The sequence below is a fragment of the Hylobates moloch genome, unplaced genomic scaffold (assembly GCF_009828535.3).
Source record: "Hylobates moloch isolate HMO894 unplaced genomic scaffold, HMol_V3 SCAFFOLD_12, whole genome shotgun sequence".
Taxonomy (NCBI): Eukaryota; Metazoa; Chordata; class Mammalia; order Primates; family Hylobatidae; genus Hylobates; species Hylobates moloch.
The window spans coordinates 27936249-27964246 of NW_026652287.1; the positions used below are offsets into that span (position 1 = coordinate 27936249).

Genomic DNA, 27998 nt, shown 5'->3' on the forward strand with positions numbered 1-27998 from the left:
AGCAAGATCTGGAACAAAGATTGTGGGAGGGGGATTTCAAGCTGGACTCCAGAGTGGCCCCAAAGGAGCAGCTCAGAGAACCACTGCAAATACAGAAGAAAAATAAATAGAGAAGTTGAACGCAAAAGATGAATTTTTACTGTATCATAGTCATTATACAGTCCTGCACTTACCTTCCCATAAAACCGAACACCAAACAGAAATCTGTCGTAGTGTTTGTAATTCATTGTGTACGTTGCTATCTTGTCTCTGCAGTTAGTGTTGGAAATATTTTTGTGCCAACTGGAAATTCTCAAATGTTCATGGGTTCTCAGAAGTGTGGGTTCTGGGAATGTGGTTCCAATGACTGGTCCTGGCTCAGTCATTGTTCTACTTCTTACACATAGATGAGGCAAGTTATATATGCTTCCAATACCCTCTGCTTCTCCTTTGTAATTCTTGAAACAAATGATTTATGAAAATATTTGTTTAATGTCTTTCTTTCCTACTGGACCATGATCTCTATAAGGGCAGAGATCTGATCCATATGTGTTTACCTCTGAATTCTCCATCCTTAGGATACTGCATCATATGTGACAGGAGCTCAATCAATATTTGTTGAATTTATTTCTTTCACTGACCACACAGACTTGCAGACCTACTGGAAGAGAACCAAGAAGAGCTGGCAACTATTGAAGCCCTTGATTCAGGAGCTGTCTATACCTTGGCCCTGAAGACACACATTGGAATGTCTGTGCAAACATTCAGATATTTTGCTGGCTGGTGCGACAAAATTCAGGTAAGCACAAATATTATTTGTTCTGAAAGAAAAATGGACTGACATTGATTAGTTTGTACCAGGCACTGTGTCAGATCCTCTTTTTAAGTAGATCTTTTTACACCAACATAACAGGGTTGTCTCGGTCCATTTTATGCTGCTGTAACAGAATACCCGAGACTAGGTAATTTATAAAGAACAGAAATTTATTCTCTTACAGTTCTGGAGGCCGGGAAGTCTAAGATAAAGGTGCCAGCAGGTTTGGCCTCTAGTTTTAAGATGGTGCCTTGTAGTATATCCTCTGGAGCAGAGGAACAGTGTATCCTCACCTGGCAGAAGAGTAGAAGAGAGTGAACCCACTGCTGCAAGCCCTTTTTATAGAGGCATTGATCCGTTCATTAAGGTGGAGCCCTCATGACCTAAACACCTCCTATTAGGCCCTACCCCCCAACACTGTGGCATTAGGGGTTAAGTTTCCAGCACATGCATTTTAGGAGACACTTTCAGGCCCTAGCAGTGGTTATAACAGCTACGGGAAGTAAATGGATAGCTCTTATCCCCTTATTACATGTGAGCAAACAGAGGCTTGAGGACATGGATGCCTTTCCTATAATTCGTAGCAAGTAACCCATACAACCAGATTGGAAGTCAAGATTTTCTGAATCTAAAGTCTAATGATATTCTTTGCACTATACTATAATATCTCTTGAGGATGTTGAATAGTTTTCTAGACATTGTGGAGAAGCCTAGTATCATGTAGGGTTTACAAATTCAAATACCTACAGAGGCCGGAGAGCTACCGTAGATGGTGGAAGCAGACTGAGTATAAGAAAAACTTTGTCTTTGAACATGTGTCCTAAGAGAAATAAATTTTTAAAAAAGTTTTTTTTTTCTTTCTTTTGAGATGGAGTCTTGTTCTGTCGCCCAGGCTGGAGTGCAGTGGCGCCATCTCAGCTCACTACAACCTCTGCCTTCTGGGTTCAAGCAATTCTCCTGCCTCAGCCTCCCTAGTAGCTGGGATTACAGGTGTGTGCCACCATGCCCAGCTAATTTTTATATTTTTAGCAGGGACGGGGTTTCACCATGTTGGCCAGGCTGGTCTCGAACTCCTGACCTCAAGTGATTCACCTGCCTTGGCCTCCCAAAGTGCTGGGATTACAGGCGTGAGCCACCGCACCCAGCCAAAAAAAATTTTTTTTAAAGAAAAATTTTGATAAAGACACAGGAATAATAAATAAATATTTCATTTTACTGTATGATAATAAATAGCAAACACCAGGTGATCAATGGCAACAACACTAGCTCCAGCACTGGGGATACAAAAGGGAGAGGTAGGGCTTGTAGCAAACTGCAGTATGCATGTTCCTCATAGACTCATAATAACCACTGCAGTACCAGTCATTGCAACCACATTCCCAGGAGCAAAAAGAAGGAAGTGAGAAAGGGGGAGTGGTAAGAGGAATTTAACAAAGCATTCTTACCTTCCCAGTACCTTTTGCTCATATCCCTCCTTGGCTGTCTCTATCTGCTAAGGAGACTGGGAAACATATTTCATCTGCGTACATTGCTGCCACCAATGTTAATGTACAGTCAGACAGACCCGAGTCCAAGTCTCAGCTTTGGCCCGTATCAGCCGATGTTGTTAAAGTTATTTCCTCTCTCAGAACCTTACTTTCCTCCTCTATAAAATGGTCACAATAATACATACTTTGCAAGTTATGTTTTGAGGATTGGAAACAAGTATTCGTACACTACAGGATTAGACAAGTCTGCAACATAGCAGGTTTGCACAAAAATGAAGTTTTTATTGTAGTTCAGCCACAAAGTCATGCATATATTGATATTTACTAATGGTAGTTCAGGTCCACCCCTTATCCCCAATTACGAAACCCAAATAGTTCTGAAACCTGAAAACTGTTTGATTGGTTCAAACTCATTTGATGCCAAACCCTGACCTAAATGAACATAATCTATTAATAATATTTATTTACATCACTTAGAGTGAATATTCATATGTTTCAGTGAATAAATACTAGTGTGTTTGATTATGGGAGGCTTACCCAAATCCTGCTGGGGTAGTAGATAATATAAGGTATATGCACTATATTACACTTCTAAAGTCCAAAAAATTCTGAATTCCAAAACATAACTGGCTACAAGTGTTTTAAGAAATTGTACACCCTATTAGTAGTAGCAATAATATTTTATGTGGCAAAGCAAATGAATAGCTTTCCTTAAAGGCTACTATTGTGAATGTGTTAGGATTAAGTTGGCTGCATATAACAGCCAACTTATTCCTGTTTTTTTTAATCCTATTATTTTTCTCTCACTTTCAAGGAGTCCAGAGACAGGCAGTCAGGACTAGTATGTGAGATGCAAACTCTTTTTCTGTCTTTGCCAGGCCATCTTTAGTACCATGTGACCTCCACCCTGAAGGTTGACTCATGGTCTCAAGAAAACCACTGCAGTGCCAGCCATTTCAGCAATAGTCTAAACAGGAAGAAGGAGGAAGCAGACATGGAGGGAAGAATAAAAGAGTTGAGTTAGCCTAGTTTAAGTAGCATTCCCCTTCCAATGCCTTGTGCTTATATCTTCCATTGACCATCCCTAATCTGGAGAATGGGAACCATAGTATTTGATCTGGGCATATTCCTGTCCCCATTATTAATATAGGGATTCTGTTACTAAGGACAGAGGGGAGAGTGGAGAATAGGCAGGCAGTTCACATTCTCTGCCAGGCCAAGCAATTAAGAATGGACTAAATTAGAATTATGTTTATTCTCCTGTGTTTCATGGTTCTCCTGAGAAACAAATAGCTGTTCCTTCTTTGGCATGAATATAGTTCTCATCAACAAACACTCTTTTCATATCAGCTAACAAAAAGTAAGAGAGGAAGACAGAAAATGGATCCTTTGAGATGAAATTTACTTATTTAAATTAGTAAAATAAGTATCAACTTTTCTTATTCTTTAGGGTTCTACTATTCCAATCAACCAGGCCCGTCCAAATCGCAATCTGACCTTCACCAAGAAAGAGCCACTCGGGTAAGATAAGGAGAGTGCCTGCCTCTGAGTGAATCATGAGTTGTGTTATTTGAAACAACTAAGCATGCCAAATTTCTTCCCCTGCAGTGTCTGTGCCATTATTATTCCCTGGAACTACCCACTGATGATGCTGGCATGGAAGAGTGCTGCGTGTTTGGCAGCAGGCAACACCTTAGTGCTCAAGCCAGCACAGGTAAGGCCTTTGTGCAGAATTGCCTCCTCTCTTATATCCAGTACTTCAAAAAAGTGACATATATTTATCAATAGCAAACAAAAATGAGATTGTATGATATTTTTCTCATATATCATGGACAACTTTTCATGTCAGTAAATATTCATTTTTAATAGCTACCTAATACATTGTATGGAGATTCCACAATTTAAAATTTTCATAATAATAGAAGCAAGCATGATGCACATCAGTGAAGTCCATTGACTTTCTATGAACCAATTCAATTCTTGCAAAATGCCAAGTGCCCAACAATTAGGGAATTATTTAGCGTAATTATGAGACATCAAAAAAAGTATTATGCAGGTATTCAAACTTAATTGTCAAAAATGTTGTAAAGGCAGAGGTTGCAGTGAGCCGAGATCGTGCCACTGCACTCCAGCCTGGGCAACAGAGCGAGACTCTGTCTCACAGAAAAAAAAAAAAAAAGAAAAAAATATATATAGTGAAGATGTAGAAGATGAGGGAAAAGCACTTAAAAGAATGTCTGTAATTATAAAAATATATCCAGATGGATAACAAGAAAATACTTTTAAGAAATAGTTCAGGTAGTTTTCAAAAAAAACTCTTAATGCTACAATAGCTTTTTAAGAAAAAAATACGGCGGCCAAGTTAACACTGGCTGAGCCTTTACTATATAAAGTGCACTATGTAAAATAAGAAGAAAAATAAACTTCTTACTTAGGTTTCTGTTATATGCAGGTAACTTTACTATGTAGTAGGCATTTTGAGGTGCATAAGTCATGGAGAAAACTTGGTCTTTATTCTAGAAGAGTTTATAATTTGTTTCCTCTCAACTCTTCTATTTCTTCTTTTGAGCTTAAAAAAATACAGTTTCATCTGGCATAGCTACATGGTCATGTGGCCATGGCCATTTTGTTTTAATCATTAAAAACGATTTTATTTGAAAAAGTAGGTATACGTTCAAAGTTTTCAAAATTCAAAAGATACAAAGAGGTAGATAGTGAAATGTCTCCCTTCTGTCATTATTCCCCAGCCAACCAGTTTACCTCCCAGAGACAACCAATGTGATTAATTGTTATCTATTAGTGGCTTAGATATTCCAGAGATAGTCTCTACATATACATGTGTGTATATTTATGAATATGTAGTTTTATATGTATATGTAGAGAGATATATATTATTATATGTAGATATATATTATTATATATGTGTATATGTATATATTGCTAATTAATGAGCATAAAGTTTCAATTACTGACCAGGTGAGGTGGCTCATGCCTATAATCCCAGCACTTTGGGAGGCCAAGGCGGGTGGATCACTTGAGGTCAGGAGTTCAAGACCAGCCTGGCCAACACGGTAAAACCCCATCTCTACTAAAAATACAGAAAATTAGCTGGGCGTGGTGGCGGGTGCCTGTGATCCCAGCTACTCCAGAGGCTGAGGCAGGAGAATCGCTTGAACCTGGGAGGCAGAGGTTGCAGTGAGCGGAGGTCACACCATTGCACTCCAGCCTGGGCAACAAGAGTGAAACTCTGTCTCAAAAAACAAACAAACAAACAAACAAACAGACAACTTCAATTATGTAAGATGAGTAAGTTCTAGAGGTCCTTTGTGCAACATTGTACCTATAGTTATTAATACTGTATTTTACACTTCAAAATTTGTTGAGAGTAGAGCTCACATTAAGCGTTCTTACCACAATAAAATTTTTAAAAACACACACAAAAAGTAGCATTCTATATACTTAGCAAAAAGAAAAGTCTTCCTTTTTTTAGCAGTTTCCATTGTATAGATTTTTATCTTATATTTTACTTATATATGTCCTCAGGATAAAGGCAACGCAAAACAACAACAACAAAACAACCAAATACATATTGAACTCTAATTAATAGGCTTCTTTTCCATAGGGACATGGCTTAACAATTCTCAAATTACTTTCTCTATGTTTTAGGATTAAGCAAATAAGTAAATATATTGTGGATAATGGGAGCCATGTCTCTCTTTTTTGGAGAAGAGAATGACAAATGTAAAAAGGGCAGAAGGATAGAATCGACCCTGAGATATCAGATAAAGGTATCAGTGTAAACTCATGGGTTTTGATGTATTTAGATAGCTAAATAAAGAAATGGATATAGGTATATGAGGGATAGATACACACATACATATAGACGTGTGTGTGTGTGTGTGTTGTGTATACATACATCTCTTTCCCAGCTCTGTCTGCTAGGAGGGCCTAGAAGCAATGACCCCTCAATAATGTCCAGATATCCTGGTTTCTAAAATACCATTCTTCATTCAAAGAAACTTGGGCTCCTTGGAGAAGTAGCTGGAGTAGGGAAGAATCAAGACGAATCTGAAATATCTTGTTGGGCCTGAAAGCAATGTAATGCTCAAAGAGTAATAGGGGCACATCAGAATGATAAGGGGCCGTACTGAAGGGACTGCCTCAGCCAAATCTAGAACAATTTAACATCAAAATCAACAACAATAGTAAACGATGATAACCTGTTGATTACAGTAAGAATCTGATATTAATTAATTAAACAGAAAGGAAAACACTTAGAGAGTCAACTAGTACACGTAAAAGGAATGATGGAATTGGAAAATCACCATTTGGCAACCATGATAATACTTTAGGATTATTATCCAGAAATTATCCATGGATACTAAAACTAGTGGATAAAAATTTGAGGAGTATCTCCCCACAAAATATTTATTAACTACAATGTATAAAATAGTAACTTACAGTGATGAAAGTTGGCAGACCACATTTGCCAAATAATCAAAATTAACTTTCCAGTATTGGGACTATTCTACAGCACGTGCCTCCTGATGTGATGTCCTGAGAAAAGCTAAGCATCGCTCCGGTGGCATTGTTCCCAAAAGTGCATAACTTGAATCTAATCATGCAAAAACATCAGACAAATCCAGACAAAGAGACTTTGTATGAACTAACTGGCCTGTACTCTTCAAAAATGTCAGTGTAATGAATAGGGAAGAGAACTCAGAAATTCTCCTAGATTACTGGAGACTGCAGATAGAACTAAATGTAATGCAGATGTTGGATTGGATTTTCTTTTGCTATAAGACATTATTGGGATAATTGGTGAAATCTGAATATGGTCTGCAAATCGTGTATTCTATCAGTTGTTAATCTGCTGATTTTGATAATTGTACTATGGTTATGTAAAAGAATTTGTTTTATAGAAAATGCACACAGAAGTATTTAGAAGTATGGGGTATGTCTTTACCGTATTCTTACACAGTTCAGAAAAAGATATTCCTTAAATTTATCTTTAAAAAATAGTTTAGAAAAATATATAAAGATAAAGCAAATGCAGTAAAATGTTAACATTTGAGGAATCTGAATGGAAATGTATATAAGGAATACTTGTACTATTTTTGCATCTTTTTGTAAGTGTGAAATTATGGCAAAAAAATAAGACAATGTACAATAAAAATAAAATGAGCTCTAGTGCAGCTATCAAAGGAAAACTGGGCTCTGGGCTAAAGGTCAGGTTAGAGCCTGAAGAAGGTAATTGCTGTCTGCTTCTCCTCAGGTCACGCCCTTGACTGCTTTGAAGTTTGCAGAACTGTCTGTCAAAGCAGGCTTTCCAAAGGGGGTCATCAACATCATTCCAGGCTCAGGTAAGCCACTAAATGACCGACTGTGCTATAACTAATGAATGGTACTGGGGTAGCTGAGTGGCTCTTTACCACTAGAGACTTGTCCTGAATTATAACTGTATTAAAACTAAATACAATTCACCAAACAATTAAGGATGAATATACTTACCATGTGCTAAAATCTTAAAATGGAAATACAGTGGTGGGTGAGTGGCAGTGGGAAGGGGGGTTGTACAGTCATGTAAAATTACCCTAAGATGTTCCATTTTGATTTTCTAAAACTACTCTGGAAGATACAAATCAAGCCTTACCCATCATTATTTTGGGAGTCTGATAATTTCATAAAGGGTATTATTTTAGACTTTTATCAGTTTGCAATTAATACAGAAAATGTAAAACTAAGGTGTCAATGAGAGCTTAGAGATCTACTTCAATGAATTTAAAGCCATCTTCACTATAAGAATTTGAGTAAGGTTTTTTTTTTTTTTTTTTTTTTTTGAGACGGAGTCTCACTCTGTTGCCCAGGCTGCAGTGCAATGGCACGATCTTGGCCCACCGCAACCTCCGCCTCCTGGGTTCAAATGATTCTCCCTCAACCTCCTGAGTAGCTGGGATTACGGGTGCGTGCCACCATGCCCGGCTAATTTTTGTATTTTTAGTAGTGACAGGGTTTCACCATGGTGGTCAGGCTGGTCTCGAACTCCTGACCTTATGATCTGCTTGCCTCAGCCTCCCAAAGTGTGGGGATTACAGGCATGAGCCACTGCGCCCGGCCCTGAGTATGTTTTAATTCCTGTTTTATTCCCTAATTCTACAGGTGGCATAGCAGGACAACGTCTGTCTGAACATCCTGACATCCGCAAACTTGGTTTCACTGGTTCCACTCCTATTGGCAAACAGATCATGAAGAGGTATTGGTTTTAATGTGTTGATTCACTCCAGATCCTGTTAAACTAGGTTTCAATTTTTGTTTAAACAGGGTACTTTTTGAGTGAGAAAAACTACATCAAATTTGGAAGGGAAATCTACTTATCACTGCTGAGTATTGAAATATTTGAATACAATAAAATACTTTCTAAAGCATTAAAGCCCAGAGTCAATAAAACCAAAGCTATGTTGAAATTCTGCACCCTACTGGTAGTTTTAACAATTCAGCACAAAAGACTTTCTGTATTAAAGCTGTGGCCCAAATTGTTTTCAGCGTATGGATAAAAAACCAAAAAGATACATAAATGTGAAATTTATATATTTTATATGACAAACCTGGATTATTTATAAAATGGAGTCCGCCAAAGCAATTTTTTTTTAAACTGTAAGCAATCTAAATGTCCAAAATAAAGCAGTTGTTAAAATATGTCAATGTAATGGAACACTGTGCAGTCACGTTCATAGAGAATTTTAATAACATTGAAAAGTGTTGTTAAAATAATAAATGGAAATAAAAATAAAGTATAACATTGTATACACTGGATGATCTCAACTATGTTAAACAAGGCAAAAGCTATGGTAGGACAGATCACAAATAGGTAGTATATCAAAATGGTAAAAACAATGGTCACTGAGGCATGGAATGGAATTTTGTGATTTTTTTCTTCTGTTTGCATTTTGGGGTAGGTATTTTCAAAATATTTTAAATAAAAGTACTTTTGTAAGAAATGAAAAATAAACAGCGTACTTTTAAAAATTGCTATTTTTTCTCCCGATGCTTCGGTAGTCTGGTTAGAGGTTTAATTCCTTTGCCAGGCTTTTATATAACCAAAATTTCTAAAGAATTTGAATTAACTTAGAGAATCTTTAATCATTTGACCACAACATTTTTGAAAATTTTTTATTATGGAAAATGTCTAATATATAGAAAGCAGAAAAGCAAAATGAATTTTATGTACTCATCACTCAGCTTCAATGGTAATCACCATTCTACCATCTGTTTTATCTATGAATAAGTTTTTCCTTTTTCTTTCTTTTTTTTTTTTTTTTTTAAGAGACACAGTCTAACACTGTCACCCAGGCTGGAGTGCAGTGGTGATTACAGCTCACTGCAGCCTTGAATTCCTGGGCTCAAGCGATCCTCCTGCCTCAGCCTGCCAAGTAGCTGACACTACAGTCGTACACTACCATACCTGTCTAATTTTCTTATTTTTTAGAGAGATGAGGTCTTGCCATGTTGCTCAGACTGGTCTCACACTTCTGGCCTTAAAGGATCCCTTCTACCTTGGTCTCCCGAAGTGCTGGGATTACAGTTGTGAGTCACTGTGCCTGGCCTTGAATAAGTTTCTTAATATTACTGAGGCTCAATATGTTTTCCATGCCAGGTGGTAACTTATAGCTTAAAAAGTGTGTGTGTGTGTGTCTGTGTGTGTGTGTGTCTCTGTGTGTGTGTGTGTGTGTGTGTGTGTGTGAGAGAGAGAGAGAGAGAGAGAGAGATGTTAACTAAATGCTCATTTCTCATTTGTTTTCCTCTAGCTGTGCTGTTAGCAACTTGAAGAAAGTTTCCCTTGAGCTTGGTGGCAAGTCTCCACTTATAATATTTAATGACTGTGAACTTGACAAGGCTGTGCGAATGGTAAGAGAGGGTCAAATTCAAGTAAATAGGTGCCTGGGCCAGGTGCGGTGGCTCACACCTGTAATCCCAGCACTTTGGGAGGCCAAGACGGGTGGATCACTTGAGATCAGGAGTTCAAGACGAGCCTGACCAACATGGTGAAACCCCGTCTCTACTAAAAATGCAAAAACATTAGCCAGGCGTGGTGGTAGGCACCTGTAGTCCCAGCTACCCGGGAGGCTGAGGCAGGAGAATCTCTTGAACCCAGGAGGCGGAGGTTGCAATGAGCTGAGATCACGCCACTGCACTCCAGCCTGGGCAACAGAGTGAGACTCTGTCTCAAAAAATAAAAGAAAAAAAAATAGGTGCTTGCTTCTAAAACACGTCTCACCTCCTTTTTTATCAGAGGTCTTAAATGAGATTTGGTTTTTGTCTGGTCATAAATTAAAACCATTGTTTTTATGCTTAGATTTGGGAATACTCAGAGCACTTAGTTTTTAAAAATAATGTCTTTATAATTCCCCTAAGGTGTTTTTAAAACAGGATATAAGTCATAGCAGGCATGTAAAAAAGTTCAAAAGATACTCTATTACGGCTTCTAGCTTCTCCCCCCCTTTCCCTACAACATCTCAGACCATCAACCTGAACACTCCTACTTTTACCTGTTTTGCACACTGAGCTTCTGGAAAGCGTTTTAGATACAACAAAGGGTTTCATATTTAACAAGTAATTAGCAACATCAATTTCCTGGTTTTAACAATGTACTATGGTTTTATAAGATGTTATCATGGGGGAAGCTAGGTAAAGGGCACAAAGGAACTCTCACATTATTTTTGCAACACCTTGTGAGCCTTAAACTATTTCAAAGTATAAAGGCTTATTTTAAATAAAATGTAAAGGTTAAAAAAAATTGGCCTAGTTCTCATTCTTCACATCAGAGATATAGGCATAAAATGAGTCAATGCTTGGCATGGGTTGTGCTAAGCTTTCTTGTAATTATGGGGGAAACTTATGGTCTTCTCAGTTCTGTACAACTGTCCAGCCTATGCACTAAGCAGACTCTGTTCACCATAGCCCCTAAATGTAATTGTAATGAACACTCACAGCCAGACTTCATCAGTAAGCATCCCAAAGACAATGGAGTGGTCTGGGAATGAAGAAGAACCAAGTACCCCTACGGCCAGGGCCTTTGAATGGACCATCTGGAGGTTTCAGTGACAGACAATGGCTGGGGGTACTCAAACTGACATCAGGGGTCGGGACTCCCCTGGATGTCTGGGTTAGGAATATATAACCTTAAAGAGTCTGTTTTAACCATTTAAGAACCCCAAACCCAAGATAGTCAACATATTTTTGTAATGTTTAAAGATAAAATATATGCACAGGAAAAGCATGGTATTTCAAAGCATTCATTATACTTTTTGTTTTTGAGATGGGATCTCACTATGTTGCCCAGGCAGGTCTTAAACTCCTGGGCTAAAGTGATCCTCCTGCCTTGGCCTCCTAAATGGGTGGAATAACAGGTGTGAGCCACTGCACCCAGCCACATCCATTTTATATATATATACACACACACACATATATATATATAGAGAGAGAGAGAGAGAGAGAGAGTCCAGGGAGGTTTCCTGCAGGTGAATTAGAAACTGAATTTCTAAAAAGGGAAAATGCACAAAATTCATCAGTCTTCCAAATCCGTCATTTTTGAGTGCCTTCATTTCAAAGATTTCTCAAACTTCTCCTTGAAAAATAGGTATTTCTTTTCATGAGGGTTAGAGAGGCTTTCTAAATATTTATGATTTATGGCTGCACATGGTGGCTTATGCCTATAATCTCAGTACTTTGGGAGGTCAAGGTAGAAGGATCCCTTGAGCCTTGGGGTTCATGACCAGCCTGGGCAACATGGCAAGACCCTATCTCTACAAAGAAATAAAATTAGCCCAGGGTGGTATTCACCTGTGGTCCCAGCTACTAGGGAGACTGAGATGGAGGATCACTTAAGCCCAGGAAGTTGAGGCTGCAGTGAGCCATGATCACGCCACTGCACTCCAGCCTGGGCGACAGAGAGAAACACTGTCTTAAATAAATAAATAAATAAATAAATAAATAAATACAAATAAAAAAATTTAAAAAATTGTGATTATACAATCTAATGTAGAGATTTTTAAAAGCAAAACTTGGTATACAAGTTATTACATTTAAATGTGTAGAATAATCTAGATTTTCTAGGCCAAGGCAGGAGGATTGCTTAAGCCCAGGTGTTGAGTCCAGCCTGGGCAACATAGTGAGACCCTGTCTCTACAATAAATAAAAATAGAAAAAATTAGCTGGGTAAGGTGGTGCACACCTGTAGTGCCAGCTACTTGGGAGGCTAGAGAGTGGGACTCTATCTCTAAAAAATAAATTTAAGAAAAGAATAATCTAGATTTTCTTTCATTAATTAATTAATTAATTTATTTATGAGATGGAATCTAGTTCTGTCACCCAGGCTGGAGTGCAGTGGTGTGATCTCAGCTCACTGCAACCTCCGCCTCCTGGGTTCAAGCAATTCTCCTGCCTCAGCCCCCTGAGTAGCTGGGATTACAGGCACCTGCCACCATGCCCAGCTAATTTTTGTATTTTTAATGGAGATGGGGTTTCACTGTGTTGGCCAGGCTGGTCTTGAACTCCTGACCTTGTGGTCTGCCCACCACAGCCTCCCAAAGTGCTGAGATTACAAGCGTGAGCCACCACGCCCGGTCTAGATTTTCTTTTAACACAAAATTTGTTTCTAATAGTACATCTTTATTGTTACACATACATTTTTTTAAAAAAATGCTCATGGACCAAAAGGGGGAAAGGATAAACAAAATCTCTCAAATCATGCTAAATCAAAACAGAGTATCTCCAGGAAGCTCTCATCACTAACAATGCCAAGAGGATCGTCTGTGACTTATCTATGTTGCCTGCTGTCTTCCAAAAACAACTAATTCCCTCTGTGTACAACTTTATGAGAATCTTGACTTCTCAAATGATGTTAGCAATATTTTCTCTTCTCCCACTGAAGGGCATGGGAGCAGTATTTTTCAACAAAGGAGAGAACTGTATTGCTGCTGGGCGGTTGTTCGTGGAAGAGTTCATCCACGACGAATTTGTGACAAGAGTGGTGAGGCACCTTCACATTTACTCTGAGTTGTTTAGAGATTTTGCTTTTGCTTGAAAAATCCTACTTCTAGGATTGTTCACAAATTTTCAGGTGTGATAACAGTATTGTGGTTATGTTTTTAAAAAAATCAGTCCCTAGTTTTTTTTATAGCTACATATTGGCATACTTACAGATTAAATTATATAATGTCTGAAATTTGCTTCAAAATAACCCCAGAGGACAGGAAATGAGTAGGGAAATAAATTGGCCAGGAGTTGGTAGTTGTTGAAGCTGGGTGATGAGTACATGGGGTTTCAGTATATTATGTGTCTACTTTCACATGTGCTTATGCTTTTTTTATAGTAAAAAAGTTAGAGGTTTATATAAAAACCTGATAAAGTATATTGAAGAGCTATGATACCTTACTCTACATTTGTAATGTTGACACTTGTGAGAGTTACTCTCCTAGATTTTTATAAATCTCTAAATAAACTATGAGAGATACACCATGAATCCACAATTGCAGTTGAAATGACAGCATATAATTCCTTCCACTAAAATAACTAGCTAAATAAATAAACAGCCCCAGGACATTGATCATGACTCCATAAATATGGGACTAAAAGTCATCTATAGGAGTGTTAAGATGAATTATGTGGCTAAAATAAACTGTAACTTATACTACAATATGTCATTATGAAGGTAGTATTAATCATGAATTTGCTTAATCCAGCTATATTTTCCCCAGAGCCAATTCTCTACACCCCAACCCACTGAAAAAAACAAAGGTATTCTTTCTTCATGAGAATGAGTAACAAGGAAGTCATATAGACAGGCAGATGGAGGGCAGTCAGGTAGGCAGTGGCTGCCTCCTGAACATCACAGTGTAATTTAATTTTGTGTCTCACTGAAATACAGTCTGCAGTGCTGTATGTCATGGGCTTTCACAATCAGCTACAAGTTGTTGAAATTTCAAACACTGAGACCAGAAATGTCAAGGATTTGCTATATCAGTACATCAACAAGCATGTTTTACAAACGTGCTGTTCATATTCATTTGTCAGCAGCATTTCTCAAGCACCTACTTAGTACCAAACACTGCACGCTGGGAACATAAATGTGAACAAGGCAGACATGGTCCCTGGCCACTCAGAACTTCTCATCCAGTGCAGAACCCTGGGGAACGCACTAAGAGATTATGGCCAGGCCTAAATTCAAAGTCAAGGACCTGCTGGGTTATGATAACTCCCATTCTTCTTACCAGAATCAGACTTAACATTAGAAGATGCAGAAGTAGGTTAAGATAACTGAGGAGTAAAAGAGATAATTACAAAGACATGTCAGTGATGAACATTGTGCAGTAAAGATTGTTTTTCATCAGAGCATTCTAGTGAGTCATCTGGCATGGCTATACCATGAGAATTTTACAAGGGCAGTCTGCCACATTTGACGAGGAAAAAAAAGAGAACAATGTGACCATTTTAGAAATTCTCTTGCCATGAACAGTGTAAGTATGTGATATTAATAAACATTTCAGAACATTAGTTTGCTATTCTTAATGGATTAACATTTAGGATAATTTTCATATCGTGTATGTAGCTTATATTGTGCTAGTAGATAGTGGTTAAGGACTTGGGATTTCAAGTGGAAAAAAGTCTACAGTATTTAGTGGTTGTGTGCACTTACTTAACCCTTCTAGGCCTCAGTTTCTTCTTCTGAGAGGCTGAGGTGGGAGGATCACTTGAGCTTAGAAGTTCGAGGTTGCAGCCGGGCGAGGTGGCTCACGCCTGTAATCCCAGCACTTTGGGAAGCCAATGCGGGTGGATCACCTGAGGTCAGGAGTTCGAGACCAACCTGACCAACACGGAGAAACCCCATCTCTACTAAAAATACAAAAATTAGCCGAGCGCGGTGGCAGGCACCTGTAATCCCAGCTACTTGGGAGGCTGAGACATGAGAATAGCCGGACGCAGTGGCGGGCGCCTGTAATCCCAGCTACTCAGGAGGCTGAGACATGAGAACAGCTTGAACCCAGAAGGCAGAGATTGCAGTGAGCCGAGATCACACCACTGCACTCCAGCCTGGGCAACAAAATGAGACTCAACCTCAAAAAAAAAGAAGTTCGAGGTTGCAGTGAGCCTGCCATGCCACTGTGATCCAGCAGGGACGACAGAGTAAGACCCTGTCTCCAAAAAGGAAAAAAAAAAAAAAAACCAACCACCTACCTCTGGTGCTATTGTAAAGACTAAATGACAATACATCTATAAACACCTTAGTATAACACGTACCACATGGTAGAAACTCCATTATTAGTAACAGTGAATTGTGTTTTTATGGACTGGGTAACATACAGGTAGAAGAAATTAAAAAGATGAAAATTGGTGATCCACTTGACCGATCCACCGATCATGGGCCCCAAAATCATAAGGCCCATCTGGAAAAGCTGCTGCAATACTGTGAAACTGGAGTGAAAGAGGGGGCCACTTTGGTGTACGGGGGAAGACAAGTCCAAAGGCCAGGTAAGATCACCTATGTTGTGGTTTACTGGGTGCCCGCCTTCTTCAGTTGGAATGGACAGCGACAGTTTAAGACCAGCCTGGCCAACATGGTGAAACTCCATCTCTACCAAAAATTAGCCCAGTGTGGTCGCGCGCACCTGCTACTGGGGAGGCTGAGGCACAAGAATCACTTTAACCTAGGAGTCAGGTTCAAGTGAGCGGAGGGGGCTGCAGTGAGCTGAGATCAAGCCACTGCACTCCAACCTGGGCAACAGAGTGATACTCTGTCTCAAATAAAACAAAACAAAACAAAAGGGGAAACAACTGGATAATATGTGTCTCCTGATGGAATAAAATGTGTAATACACAGTATCACCTATGAAGTGTTCCTGCCAAAAAAGCTTAAGCTGAATCTAATTACACCTTTAAGCCAAACTTTCTATTCATAAGAACTGCAGTAGGGAGGGAGGAAGGAACAGGAAGTTATTTTTTAGTGGGTATAGAGTTTCAGTTTTATAAGCTGAAAATAGTTATGAAAATGGATGGTGGTGAAGGTTGCATATTATGAATTTCATAACACTGAGCTGTACACTTAAAGATGGTTATGATGGTAAATTTTAGTTACGTGTATTTTACCACAATAAAAGTCATTGGCAAAAAAAAGAAATACAAGAGATAGAGAAACAAATACCATCCAAAGGAAGCAATGATTAACCAGAAAGAAAGATAATGTATAGAACAACTGACCCAGTCTCTTTAACATGACGATGGAATAAAAAATAAGGGGAGGACAAAATGGGGGAATGTTTTAGAGTAAAAGATCCTTAAGAAATCTAAACACCAAATACAATGTGTAGAAGAATCTGAATCCTAAATCAAACAAACCAACTGCGAAAAAGCTAATTTCTAGACACTAAGGAAATTAAAATATAAACTCTGAATAAAGAATACTTACTAATTTTGTTAAGCATGACACTGTATAGTGGTTATATAAGAAAATATCCTTATTTTTTACAGATTTGTACTGAAATACTGAGGTGTTAAAATTATGATATCTGGAATTTGCTTTAAAATATTTCAATAAGGAAAAGATAAATATAGCAAAATACGGATATTTATTTTACCATTCATTATACTGTTTTCTCTACTTTTACATAGGTTTGACATTTTCATAATAAAGACATTAAAAAATAAGAACCTGGGCATGCCAACACCAAATAGAGAAATGCAACTCTTCTTGGTTTTACTGAGCCAGAGGGAAAGAAAAAATTATAATGTAATTAAGTGAGAGGACTATTAATTGAAAATGACTTAACCTATATTTGACATTTTTTTCTTTGTTTTTTCCAAAAAGGCTTTTTCATGGAGCCGACTGTGTTCACAGATGTGGAAGACTACATGTACCTCGCCAAAGAGGAATCCTTTGGGCCTATTATGGTCATTTCTAAATTCCAAAATGGGTAGGTTCTTCAGACACAATTTAACTTAGGTTTTGACTAGATAAGTCATTTTTCCCCTTTGCCACTGTGCTATATACACAGCATAAGATTAATGAACATGTAATTTTCTACCATAATAATTAACTTAATTAAATAATTAGAAGTTATGCTTTTGCTAACCATCGTAGATCATAGTATATTTTTGCTTTTCAGCTTCAATTAATGGCCAACATAATGGGCTTTTAGCTGATTAAATTTTAGTTTTTCTGCACGTGACATTTGAGATGTCTGTGGAACAAAGTAAATAACTGAGAAATAACAAAACTGGTTTTCACATTTACATTCCTAGGGTATGCATCTGTAAAATCTTATTTCCCCAGAGAAAGAGTGCTGTTATTATAGGGGATATTGCCCCCCAAAGCTTGATACTCAACTTTTCATGGAAATGTTCGTAATCATCATATAATCAACTATAAATGACATGCTGGTTTGTGATACTACATGAAACTTTGCAAAGAGTTCAGCTTATCTAAGAGGACCAAGTGGTAACTGAGCTCATAAAACAATACTTAATAGAATGGGATTTCATGGTATACTGCACAAAATTCTTCAGAATGGCTTTAGATTTATTTCAGCCAATGAGAACTTGAAAGAAAATAAAGAATAGACTTTCTCGGTCTTTGATAGATACAGTATAAAAGACTTCAGGGGACTATAAGGTGTAGTGAGTAACCTTTGATATATCCATCCAAGGATGCATGCTATGCCATTTCTCATTATACATTCTCCCATGTTGTTGCTGTTAAACATACAGACATTAGAAGTCAGGTTTGAGGGAATCTACTGTAACATGGGTAAGTCACAGCCCCTGTCCTTAAGGAGTTTATTATATAACAGGGGAGACAGAGAGAGATGACAGTTAGTCCACAGAGGGTCAGAGGCAGGATGGTGCAGTGGGTCAGAGGACAAACTCTGCCTCCTCTCCCCTCACTAACCCTCTGAGCTTGGGCCAGTTACTTAACCACTCTGCACCTCACGCCTGTAATCCCAACACTTTGCAAGGCCAAGATCGGGGGATAGCTTGAGGCCAGGAGTTTGAGATCAGCCTGGGCAACAAAAGAAGACCCTGTCTCTACAAAATTTTTTTTAAAAAATTAGCTGGGCATGGTGGCATGTGCCTGTAGTCCCAGCTACTTGGGAGGCTGAGGTGGGAGGATCACTTGAGCCCAAGGAGATGGAGGCTGCAGTGAGCTATGATTGTACCACTGCACTGCAGCCTAGGTGACAGAGCAATACCTGGTCTCTAAAAAAAAAAAAAATTTAAGCAGATGGCAGTAATGTTTTCCTGTTTCTAGCATAGATGGGAAAATCTTCAGAACATAAAATGAATCTTTTGCTTTACATTTAATGAAGTTTTACGTCTTCCTAAAAACATAGGGACATCGATGGAGTGTTGCAGCGAGCAAATAATACAGAGTATGGTTTGGTAACAATGTCTACCTCCTTAGGTCATTCTGAGTATTACTGAGTCAAGTATTTGCTGTTGCCGCTGCCATCAATATATGCTTGTCATTGCTGTAGACGTAAACAATGTGCTATGGAGCTATGGTGATATCTTGATAGTCCTCAATGAGAAATGGCATAAAACCATCTTTCTCCCTCTAGTCCATTTTATAAATATTTGGGTCCCTACCATGTGCAATGCATCAAGAAGTGTGAGAGTTTTAGCAGAGTCCAAGTACACTCCAGGTTAGGTTCCAGATTTCTTGTGCAAGTTTAAAATTTTGGATAGTCAAGATGCCTTTGAAAATCCCTTCATAAGGCACTACACTGAAACCTGTGCTGTCTCAATAAATTCAGCACGAATTTTTCCTCCAGTTTTGGAACAGATCCTGTGTCTTTGCTGGAGCACCAGATGAAATACCTGGCTTGGCCAGGCACAGTGGCTCATGCCTGTAATCCCAGCACTTTGGAAGGCCAAGGCGGGTGGATCACTTGAGGTCAGGAGTTCTAGACCAGCCTGGCCAACATGGTGAAATACAAAATCTCTACTAAAAATACAAAAATTATCTGAGTGTGGTGGCATGCACCTGTAATCTTAGCTACTCGGGAGGCTGAGGCAGGAGAATTGCTTGAACCTGGGAGGTGACGGTTGCAGTGAGCCAAGATCACACCATTGCCCTCCAGCCTGGGCGACAGAGTGAGACTCCATCTCAAAAAGAAAAACAACAACAACCACCTGGCTCGTATTTGCTGGCCATGTGATAGAAAATGTGTGCGTTTTTAAGCATTAGGATCACACTAGAAGAAGGTGACATACGCTATGACAGGCACATTAGAACTCGACTCAACTGAGAAAAGAGTAGGTTCATGTCTTCACCTACTTGGATGTGTATACAAACTAAGTCAAAAGGCAGGGAAATCACGCGACCTATTTTGTTGAATAAGCACATGCAATCCCATTCACTCTCATTTGACAATGCAACACCATAGCATAAAGAGGTATATGAGACATAAAGTTATCCCTGCCCTCGGGGAGCTTTTATCTTCCAATTTATGGAGGGTGAACCATTACCTACAGGAAGAGTTAAGTCAGCACTATATAGTTGGTTCTACCAAAATATTAAGTTTGGAAAAAATATGTGCTACCTGATGATAGCTGGCTTTTATTGAACATTTATTGTGTTCCAGGCATGATTTGTTCTTTTCATCCTCATGACAACTAGACAGGTCCTTTTATTTCCATGGTTCACAATAATAAATGAAGGCGTGGGGAGATGGAGTCATTTACCAAGGTCACCAGGCAGTCTGGCTGCAGAGCCCTCTCTACTCTCTCAGAACCACCCTACTCTCCTACCTCGACAGTGGCACTGGTGGGATCTGAAACGTCTTCAGGCACTGAAGGAGGCTTGAACCTTGTGTGCAAAATCGGAAGAGATGGAAGGAAATAGGGAGGACACTCTGAAAATCCATCTAGAAGTGGGAGTCATGGGAGAGGGGAGAGAGCGGGAGATCATGAATGAGAACTATTGAAGAAGATTGAATATATGACTTTGGGTCTGATTTTAAAAGGTGTTGCATGATATATACGAAAAATGTAATACTAGTAATATTTTTTTGGGACTTTCTTTTGGTGTAAGCCTGATATTTTTCATTTATAAAAATTTAGTCAGCCTGGGCGCAGTGGCTCACGCCTGTAATCCCAACACTTTGCAAGGCCAAGGTTGGGGGATAGTTTGAGGCCAGGAGTTTGAGATCAGCCTGGGCAACACAGGGAGATGCTGTCTCTACAAACAATTTTTTAAAAATTAGCTGAGCATGGTGGCACGTGCCTGTAGTCCCCGCTACTTGGGAGGCTGAGGTGGGAGGATCACTTGAGCCCAAGGAGATGGAGGCTGCAGTGAGCTATGATTGTGCCACTGCACTGCAGCCTAGGTGACAGAGCAATACCTGGTCTTGGTCTCTAAAAAACAACAACAAAAACATTTAAGCAGATGGCAGTAATGTTTTCCTGTTTCTAGCACAGATGGGAAATTTTTCAGAACATAAAATGAGTCTTTTGCTTTACATTTAATGAAGTTTTATGTCTTCCTAAAAACACAGGGACATCGATGGAGTGTTGCAGCGAGCAAATAATACAGAGTACGGTTTGGCCTCAGGGGTTTTTACAAGAGACATAAACAAAGCTATGTATGTGAGTGAAAAACTAGAAGCAGGAACTGTTTTTATTAACACATACAACAAGACAGATGTGGCGGCCCCATTTGGCGGAGTTAAACAATCTGGCTTTGGAAAAGACTTAGGTACAGCTTTACTTTTCTGCTTCACATTCCCTTTGTTGTCACATCACAGAAAAATCTGCTCTATGTTTCATGACTTCTGTGTGATTTTGAGGGGCATTTACTACATGGCAGTTAGATCTGGGTTTAGAAGGGCACTCGTTTTTTAAAATATTAAACATTTCTATTGAATATACCATACATACAGAAAAGTACACACATTGTGTGGAAAGATATTTCTTTTCAAAAGATTGTTTGAAAGGAAAAAGAAATTGCAACAATATACTTTAGCTGAAATATGTTTGGTGTTTAATCTGACATTAGGCATGAACTTGGGTTAGCTGTCACGAGACTAAATGGAACCGAGAGAGGCAAATGGGTGGAGAGCAATAACCAGCGAGCTCCAAGAATAAATCCTGTGTTGGAGCTTCTTGGCAGGCTTTCAGAGTCAACACTGAAAAAACCCTGCAATTGGCAGGGTTTTTGGGAGTCTGAGCAATGAGACTTAAGAGTTTGTAAAAAGCCCAAAATGTAATTCACTGTGAGCAGTGACACTAACACCTTTCAAGCAATAGCTTACTTTCAGTGCTAAACACATGCCAGGCCCCATTCTACTTAGCCTGTATAAGCAAAAGCAATTCTCACACGAGCTCAGAGGAATAGGTACTATTATTATCTTATACAGAACAGGACAATGGGGCTCAGAGAGGCTGGGTGAGTTGCCTCAAGTCACAGAGCCAGGCACTGGCAAGAGAGAATTCAAAGCCAGGAGGTCTGGCTGTGGAGCACATCTCTTATTCCCCTCAGTCTGGTATGTTGTTTCAAAAACTGAGATGTTTGTGATTTACTGAAATTACAGTCTGCAAATATAAGTTTAGTTCATTTGGAGTCTATTTATTTATTTATTTTTTACATTTTCTCTTTACTAAAGACTTTGGCAATGTATTTGCAGCAGTAAAAGTAGTTCTCATTTTAAATTCCATTGGGTGAAGGTAAAGGCTTTTCGCCCCCCTTTTCCATGTCTTCAATCTGGTTTTCATGTCTGAATCCAAATCACGGTGGGAGACTTTCTTAGGGAACTTATTATTAGAAAGTGAGGCATCCCTGTTTCACCCGTCTTTTGAGAGAGTGCATTCGACCAGCTTCAGGTCTGTTTTACTATAAAATACTACAGTTTTTCTAATAGTTTCTTCCTCCCCCAATTAAAAAACCCCTTAGCCCAGTGGTTGTCAACCTTAGCTGCAGAGTGGATTCAAATCACCTGGGAGCTTCAAAAAAATACAGATACTGATCTAATTGGTCAGGGGTGTGATCTGGGGTCAGGAGTCTTAAAAGCTCCCTGAGTGATTCTAACATGGGGACAAAGTTGACAGCTCTTGTTTTAGCTCAACTTCCAGAATCACGCACTCATTAGTTTCCCCATTCTATTCACTGCCCTTTAACGTCTGTAGAGATTGACGACGGTACTGGCTCAAAATAGAAACAGTCTAAGAAAGGCAGACCTATTTATTTTTTGCCTAGACAGGTTCCCCTGTGTTTCTAACAAACAATATAAACTGAATTTTCCTTATCTTTAAAATAAGATTAAACCAAATGATCTCAAACTTTCCTGTGCTCAGTTCTGCTTTAATTAATATAATCTAGAGGAGAGTATCCTGGTTACTTCTGTTTAGCTTAAATGGACAAGAAGGCAAGAGTCTGTCATCAAGTAGGGAAATAAAACAGAAGGGTTTTGGTTTGAAGCTGACCAGCCAACACTCTCTGCTCCTTAAAAGGCCTGGTAGCTGGTCTGGGCTGTTACTATTCAAAGTGTGGTCCATGGACCACTAGCATCAGCATCATCAGGGGATGGTTAGAAACACATAACCTCTGGGCCCACACCAGACTTAATCAAATCAGGATCTGCAACTTAACAGAGTCTTCAGATGGTTAGTATGAACTTCAAAGTGTGAGAAGCACTGGCTTAGGCCACATTCCATTTACTTAGTGACCTGTACACCTATGTTTGAAGGCCTGAAGACATCACATGTCTGCCTTTGAATGTGATCCGTCAACTGCTTTTCTCTTCCCTAGGTGAGGAAGCTCTAAATGAATATCTCAAAACCAAGACGGTGACGCTGGAATATTAGAGCAACACCATCATCAGAAAAGCCTTGACAGACAGCTCTTTTCAACTCGGGACACACTTAAGAAGATTGGGTGTGTTGAGGCAGGAGGTGTCAGCCACAAACCAAAAAATACACAGATGGACCATGAAGAGGGCCAGGCCATGTTAAAGCATTTACACACGTGCCTGAGTATTTTCTAATACACCTTCCAGTGATTTGGAGTTGTTGCATTTTGACTATGTTGTATATCATACGTATTTCTAAAATACCAAGCTGCTTTTCCCTTACCCAGACAAATCTATTCATGGTTTCCATCTTGAAGATGTCAGTACCATGCAGTTATAATACAAAAGGTGCATTTATTGGAAACTTTGTATAATATGTACAGGTTTTTAACCTCTGAACTATACATAGGGGGATGTTAAAAAGATTTTCTATAAGTCTTCTTCTAAGGAACAGTATAACCTGTAAGGAATGTGAAGGTAGTTCTTTTTTAGTATTTGGAAATAGGATACATCTTTGTGCCTTTGATGTTCCATTTTTTAACCCACTGTGATGGGTGATCAACCTAGAAACATTATCTTGAGTACCTACTAGGTACCAAGTACTATATTATGTTCTGAGGAGTATACAGAATTTAATGACATGATGGCTGGCCCCCACATAGTTTAAATTTTAGTAAATAGCTTTTGAAGTGAATTTTACGTATGGTATAGTAGAAGGCTGATCCTGGTCGTATCATACCATCTTACTATCTATGTAATTTTGGGAAACTCTCGCAACTCCTCTGAGCCTCCGCTTCCCTATGTGTAAAACAGGGGTAGTAAATGCCTTCCTCAGGACCCTTAATAGGAGAATTCATTGCAATAATGTAAGTAAAGCACCTCACATTAATGCTTTGCTCATGGTAAGTACTAAAATTTAACTCTAATTTCCTCTGTCATTATTCTTAAAAGATATTTAGTTTAATTAACTAGATGAATTCATTTCCCACAACCCTTTTCAATCACCAATTCCTAGATATTTTTCTCATCCATTGTTCTGACACAATGCCTGATACAGCAGCACTGAAAAATGCCACACAATGAAAAATGGCAATAGTACAAGGAAAAGCGGTGCTTTTCTTTGGGCAGCTCACTCGTCCTTCATGGGACGTCTTACTTTCACCATTTTTCCACCTATTGGTTCTGCTGCTCACTGGCTGTGTGATCTTGGGCAAGATAGTAATCTAGTATCTCAGAGCCTAGGTTGGGTATCTATAAAATGAGAATCAAATCTCTGTCTCAGTGGGTGTTGCAAGGATTCAGTGAGATAATATACATAATGCACTTAACAAGGCGTTTGGATCGTAGCATTGAAGAAATGGAAACTATTAACAGCCCATTTCACATTGGCAGACAGAAGTAGTCAGCTGAGTAAATTTTCACCATCTATGTGTGACTAGAAGGCAGCAAATTTCTGAATCACATGAGTCTTCAGAAGATAGCCAGAAAGTTAAATTCTATTAATCCTCCTTTAAAAATAAAATTTCAGTAAACATTCCTTTTTCTTTGGCTTTGAAGAAGCCTTAGGGAATATTTGTCATTTTGGAGACTTGGCAGAATAACATGAGGGATTGTAGGGAATCAATAAAAACTAAACAACAAAATCAGAGGCAGAGAACATTTTCAAAGCGAAGAATAGCAGGTTTGATCCTAGCATGATAAATAGAGCGAATTTGGCCTGGAAGCACTTTTGATTATACTATAGCTCATTTACCATCCCAGAGTTTGGCACAGCTGAAATTTTAAGTTGGAATGAATATTCACTGGGCCCAAAATGACAGTTCGTATTTGAATAAAAGTGACAAAAGCCTTTTTATAAGTAATCACTTTTAAGTGAAATGTTTTAACTGATTTCATGTGATTTAGAATATGATTTAATCAAATTATTTTAATGACAGATGGAATGGCAGACAAAAACATGCCTGTTCTTCTAGACTGATTTTACTTTACCCTCTGATATTCATCTCAGTAGCAGTGTTTTAAATATTCTCTGGGCTGCAAAACTCTTTGGGAATCCGATAGAAGCTATGAACACTCCCTGTGTCCCACTTCTACCCCCAAATTCATGTGCACACACACAATTCTGCAAATATCTTCAACGGGTTCACAGACCTCCCAAAGGCCATGCTTGGGCCCCAGATTAAGAACTCCTTTCTCCACAGCAAGTTTTAAACATTTCTTACCAGCTTACATTTTTAGATCTGGCTGATCAGAATCAAAGGCTCTGTGTAATACGTAAAGTTACCAAGTGAACTGGAATTGGAACATCACGATCCCCAGCCTGCTGGGTGATTTACTTAACACATAGAGTAATAAAATCATCTCTGTTGCTTCAGATCACCGATTATTTTGCTAATAATGCTAAGGATGAAGCTGTGATCTTATTATCACCTGAATCGGGAGGTGTGGACACTTTAAGCAGTTCCACTTTCCTTCTAATTCTCCATCCCCATGCCTTTGCTAAAGCTGTCCCCTTTTGCTCTAACACCCTTCCTGGACCTTCCTACCCCTAGCTGGGCTAAGTGTCTCTCCTCAATGCTCCCACTTGTCTCAAACATAGCACTTACCACTTGTACTAAAATTACTTGCCTTCTTAATTAGATATGAACAACCCTACCCAACTCCAGTATGGGCCTTCTGTCGATAATAATACCATATGACAGCTACCATTTATTGAGGGCCTCCTGTATGAAAGACCTTAGGCTAAGCATGTTTTAAATGTTATTTAATCTTCACAATGTCTGGAAAAAATGAAGAAATCAAGGTGCTTTTCCTACTACCTCTACCCCTAAGCCATCATTACTTTTTTTTTTTTTTTTTTTTTTGAGACAGAGTTTTGCTCTTGTTGCCCAGGCTGCAGTGCAGTGGTGCAATCTTGGCTCACTGCAACCTCTGCCTCTTGGGTTCAAAAGATTCTCATGCCTTAGCCTTCCAAGTAGCTGGGATTACAGGCGTGTGCCACTACGCCAGGCTAAGTAGAGATGGGGCTTCACCATGTTGGCCAGGCTGGTCTCGAACTCCTGACCTCAAGTGATCCACCTGCCTCTGCCTCCCAAAGTGCTGGGATTACAGGCATGAACCACTGCACCTGGCCTGTTACCTCTTTCCTACAATTTTGCTCAAGTCTCCCAACTGGTCTTCTGGATTCCTCTCTTGTGTGGTCCTGTTCAAAGCTTAAGTCAGTGTCACTCCTCTGTTTAAAACTTTTCAATGGCCCCCATTTCACGTAGACCAAAGTCCAACGTATTTACCTGGCCTACTGATCTTGCTCCTGGCTACCTCTGACCTCATCTTCTGTCAATTTCCCTCTCATTCTGTTCCACCATCCTGACTGCCTTGACTTCCTCAACAGAACAAGCCTGCTCCTGCCTCAGGGCCTCCGTCCTTCCTCTTCCTCTTCCCAGGGGTGTGCTGGTAAAATATTTAACAAGTAGTTCTCGGGGGCGGGGGAGAAAACCCTAATTTGTAGTATTTGCAGGTATCTGTGTGTAAACACTCTCATCAAGGCTATTTTTGAGCCACTAATTTGCCTTCACTGAATACAGAGTTTGGGAAGAGATGCATGCCATCAGAACAAATGCAAGCCAGCACCAGCACACCACTGCTTCATCCTACAACTCTTGTCCATACACAACCTCATGGCTGGCTGGCTCACTTCCTGCAGGTCTCTCCTCAAATATCATCTGATGACAGACACATTCCCTGACTATGCTTTCTAAAATAAGCCATATGCCCCCACATTCACACCCCATCTGCTGTCATTCTTTATTCTTCTTATAAGTGCATTATTTTCATAGCACTTATCACTACCTGTTGTATATTAATCAATGATCTTTTCCCATTAGAATGTAAGTTTCATGAACAGGTACTTGTTTTAATACTGTATCTCCAGTCCTAATATGTAACAGGAGCTCAATAAATGTTTGCTTTCAAATGGAGAGGTTAAGTAACCTGCTCAAATCACACAGCTATTAAGTGGCAGAACAGGTTTTCAAGCAATGAATCTGGTGGTTTTAACTAAGTTGAGATAGTTTTTATTCCTAATGTCTAAATCAGGGCCTGGGTAGTGAGCTGTGGGCACATATTAAGTATTGGTTAAACTAAAAATAATAATAATAGGCAAAACAGACATTACCTGTAAAAGCTTTTGTGGAAGTGGCTAGAGCTAGGGTAAAGAAACAAATTTGGTTCCCCATACCTGCCCTCCAAGAAAATAAAGCTGTCAAGGAAAATCTGGGCTAAGAGTAGGATATGAGGGATGATGGATAAGGCATGAGACATGAGAAATAAGGGGGATTAAATTATTATTACTATTATACAAATGATGCCTGAGTAGATTTTTAAAATGATTAAATACCCAATGATGTAAAAAAAATTTATAAAATAGGAAAGTAAGATTGACTCAACCATAATTTGTTGAGTCAACCCAAAAATCTATTTGGTTATTTTCAAACAGAATAGCCTACAGATGATATCTGAGATTGTTCCAAACTTTTTCTATGAATACGTACACTTTTTAAAAATAATTAACGTAATACTGTATATTAATTTGTTACCTGCTTTTTCAATTAACAATATATCATAAGCATCTATGTCAATAAACACAATTCTGCATATTTCAGTGGCTTTAATTCAACATGTTCTCTATTGTCAGACATTTAGATTTGCTTTTTGCTATTTTAAATGTCACAAAAAATCTTATATAAAATTTATGACCAAAGCTATACTTATGTAACTAGAACAAATACCTGGAAGTGGAATTCCTGAATCAATAATCCCACCAACTATTTTCCCCAATCTTTGCCAACGTTGTGTATTACAAGTTACGCACTTACTATCTCT

At 38.9% G+C, this 27998-nt stretch overlaps 1 protein-coding gene across 4 annotated transcripts in view; it reads left to right on the top strand.

Annotated features, from left to right (window-relative positions):
• ALDH1L2 (aldehyde dehydrogenase 1 family member L2) overlaps positions 1 to 27772 on the top strand; it is an 88760-nt gene extending 60988 nt beyond the window's left edge. The window contains exons 13-23 of one of the 4 annotated variants that reach the window (XM_058425695.1): positions 628 to 778; positions 3731 to 3801; positions 3889 to 3994; positions 7556 to 7643; positions 8440 to 8533; positions 10086 to 10185; positions 13211 to 13309; positions 15642 to 15807; positions 17141 to 17246; positions 20829 to 21028; positions 23078 to 27772. In XM_058425695.1, coding sequence (XP_058281678.1) covers positions 628 to 778; positions 3731 to 3801; positions 3889 to 3994; positions 7556 to 7643; positions 8440 to 8533; positions 10086 to 10185; positions 13211 to 13309; positions 15642 to 15807; positions 17141 to 17246; positions 20829 to 21028; positions 23078 to 23133 — 1237 coding nt within the window. In that variant the 3' untranslated portion in view covers positions 23134 to 27772. Of the gene's footprint in view, positions 1 to 627; positions 779 to 3730; positions 3802 to 3888; positions 3995 to 7555; positions 7644 to 8439; positions 8534 to 10085; positions 10186 to 13210; positions 13310 to 15641; positions 15808 to 17140; positions 17247 to 18662; positions 18885 to 20828; positions 21029 to 23077 lie in introns of those variants that run through there. The other 3 variants (XM_058425696.1, XM_058425697.1, XM_058425698.1) reach the window with 3 other exon arrangements.
• The last annotated feature ends 226 nt before the right edge of the window (positions 27773 to 27998 follow it).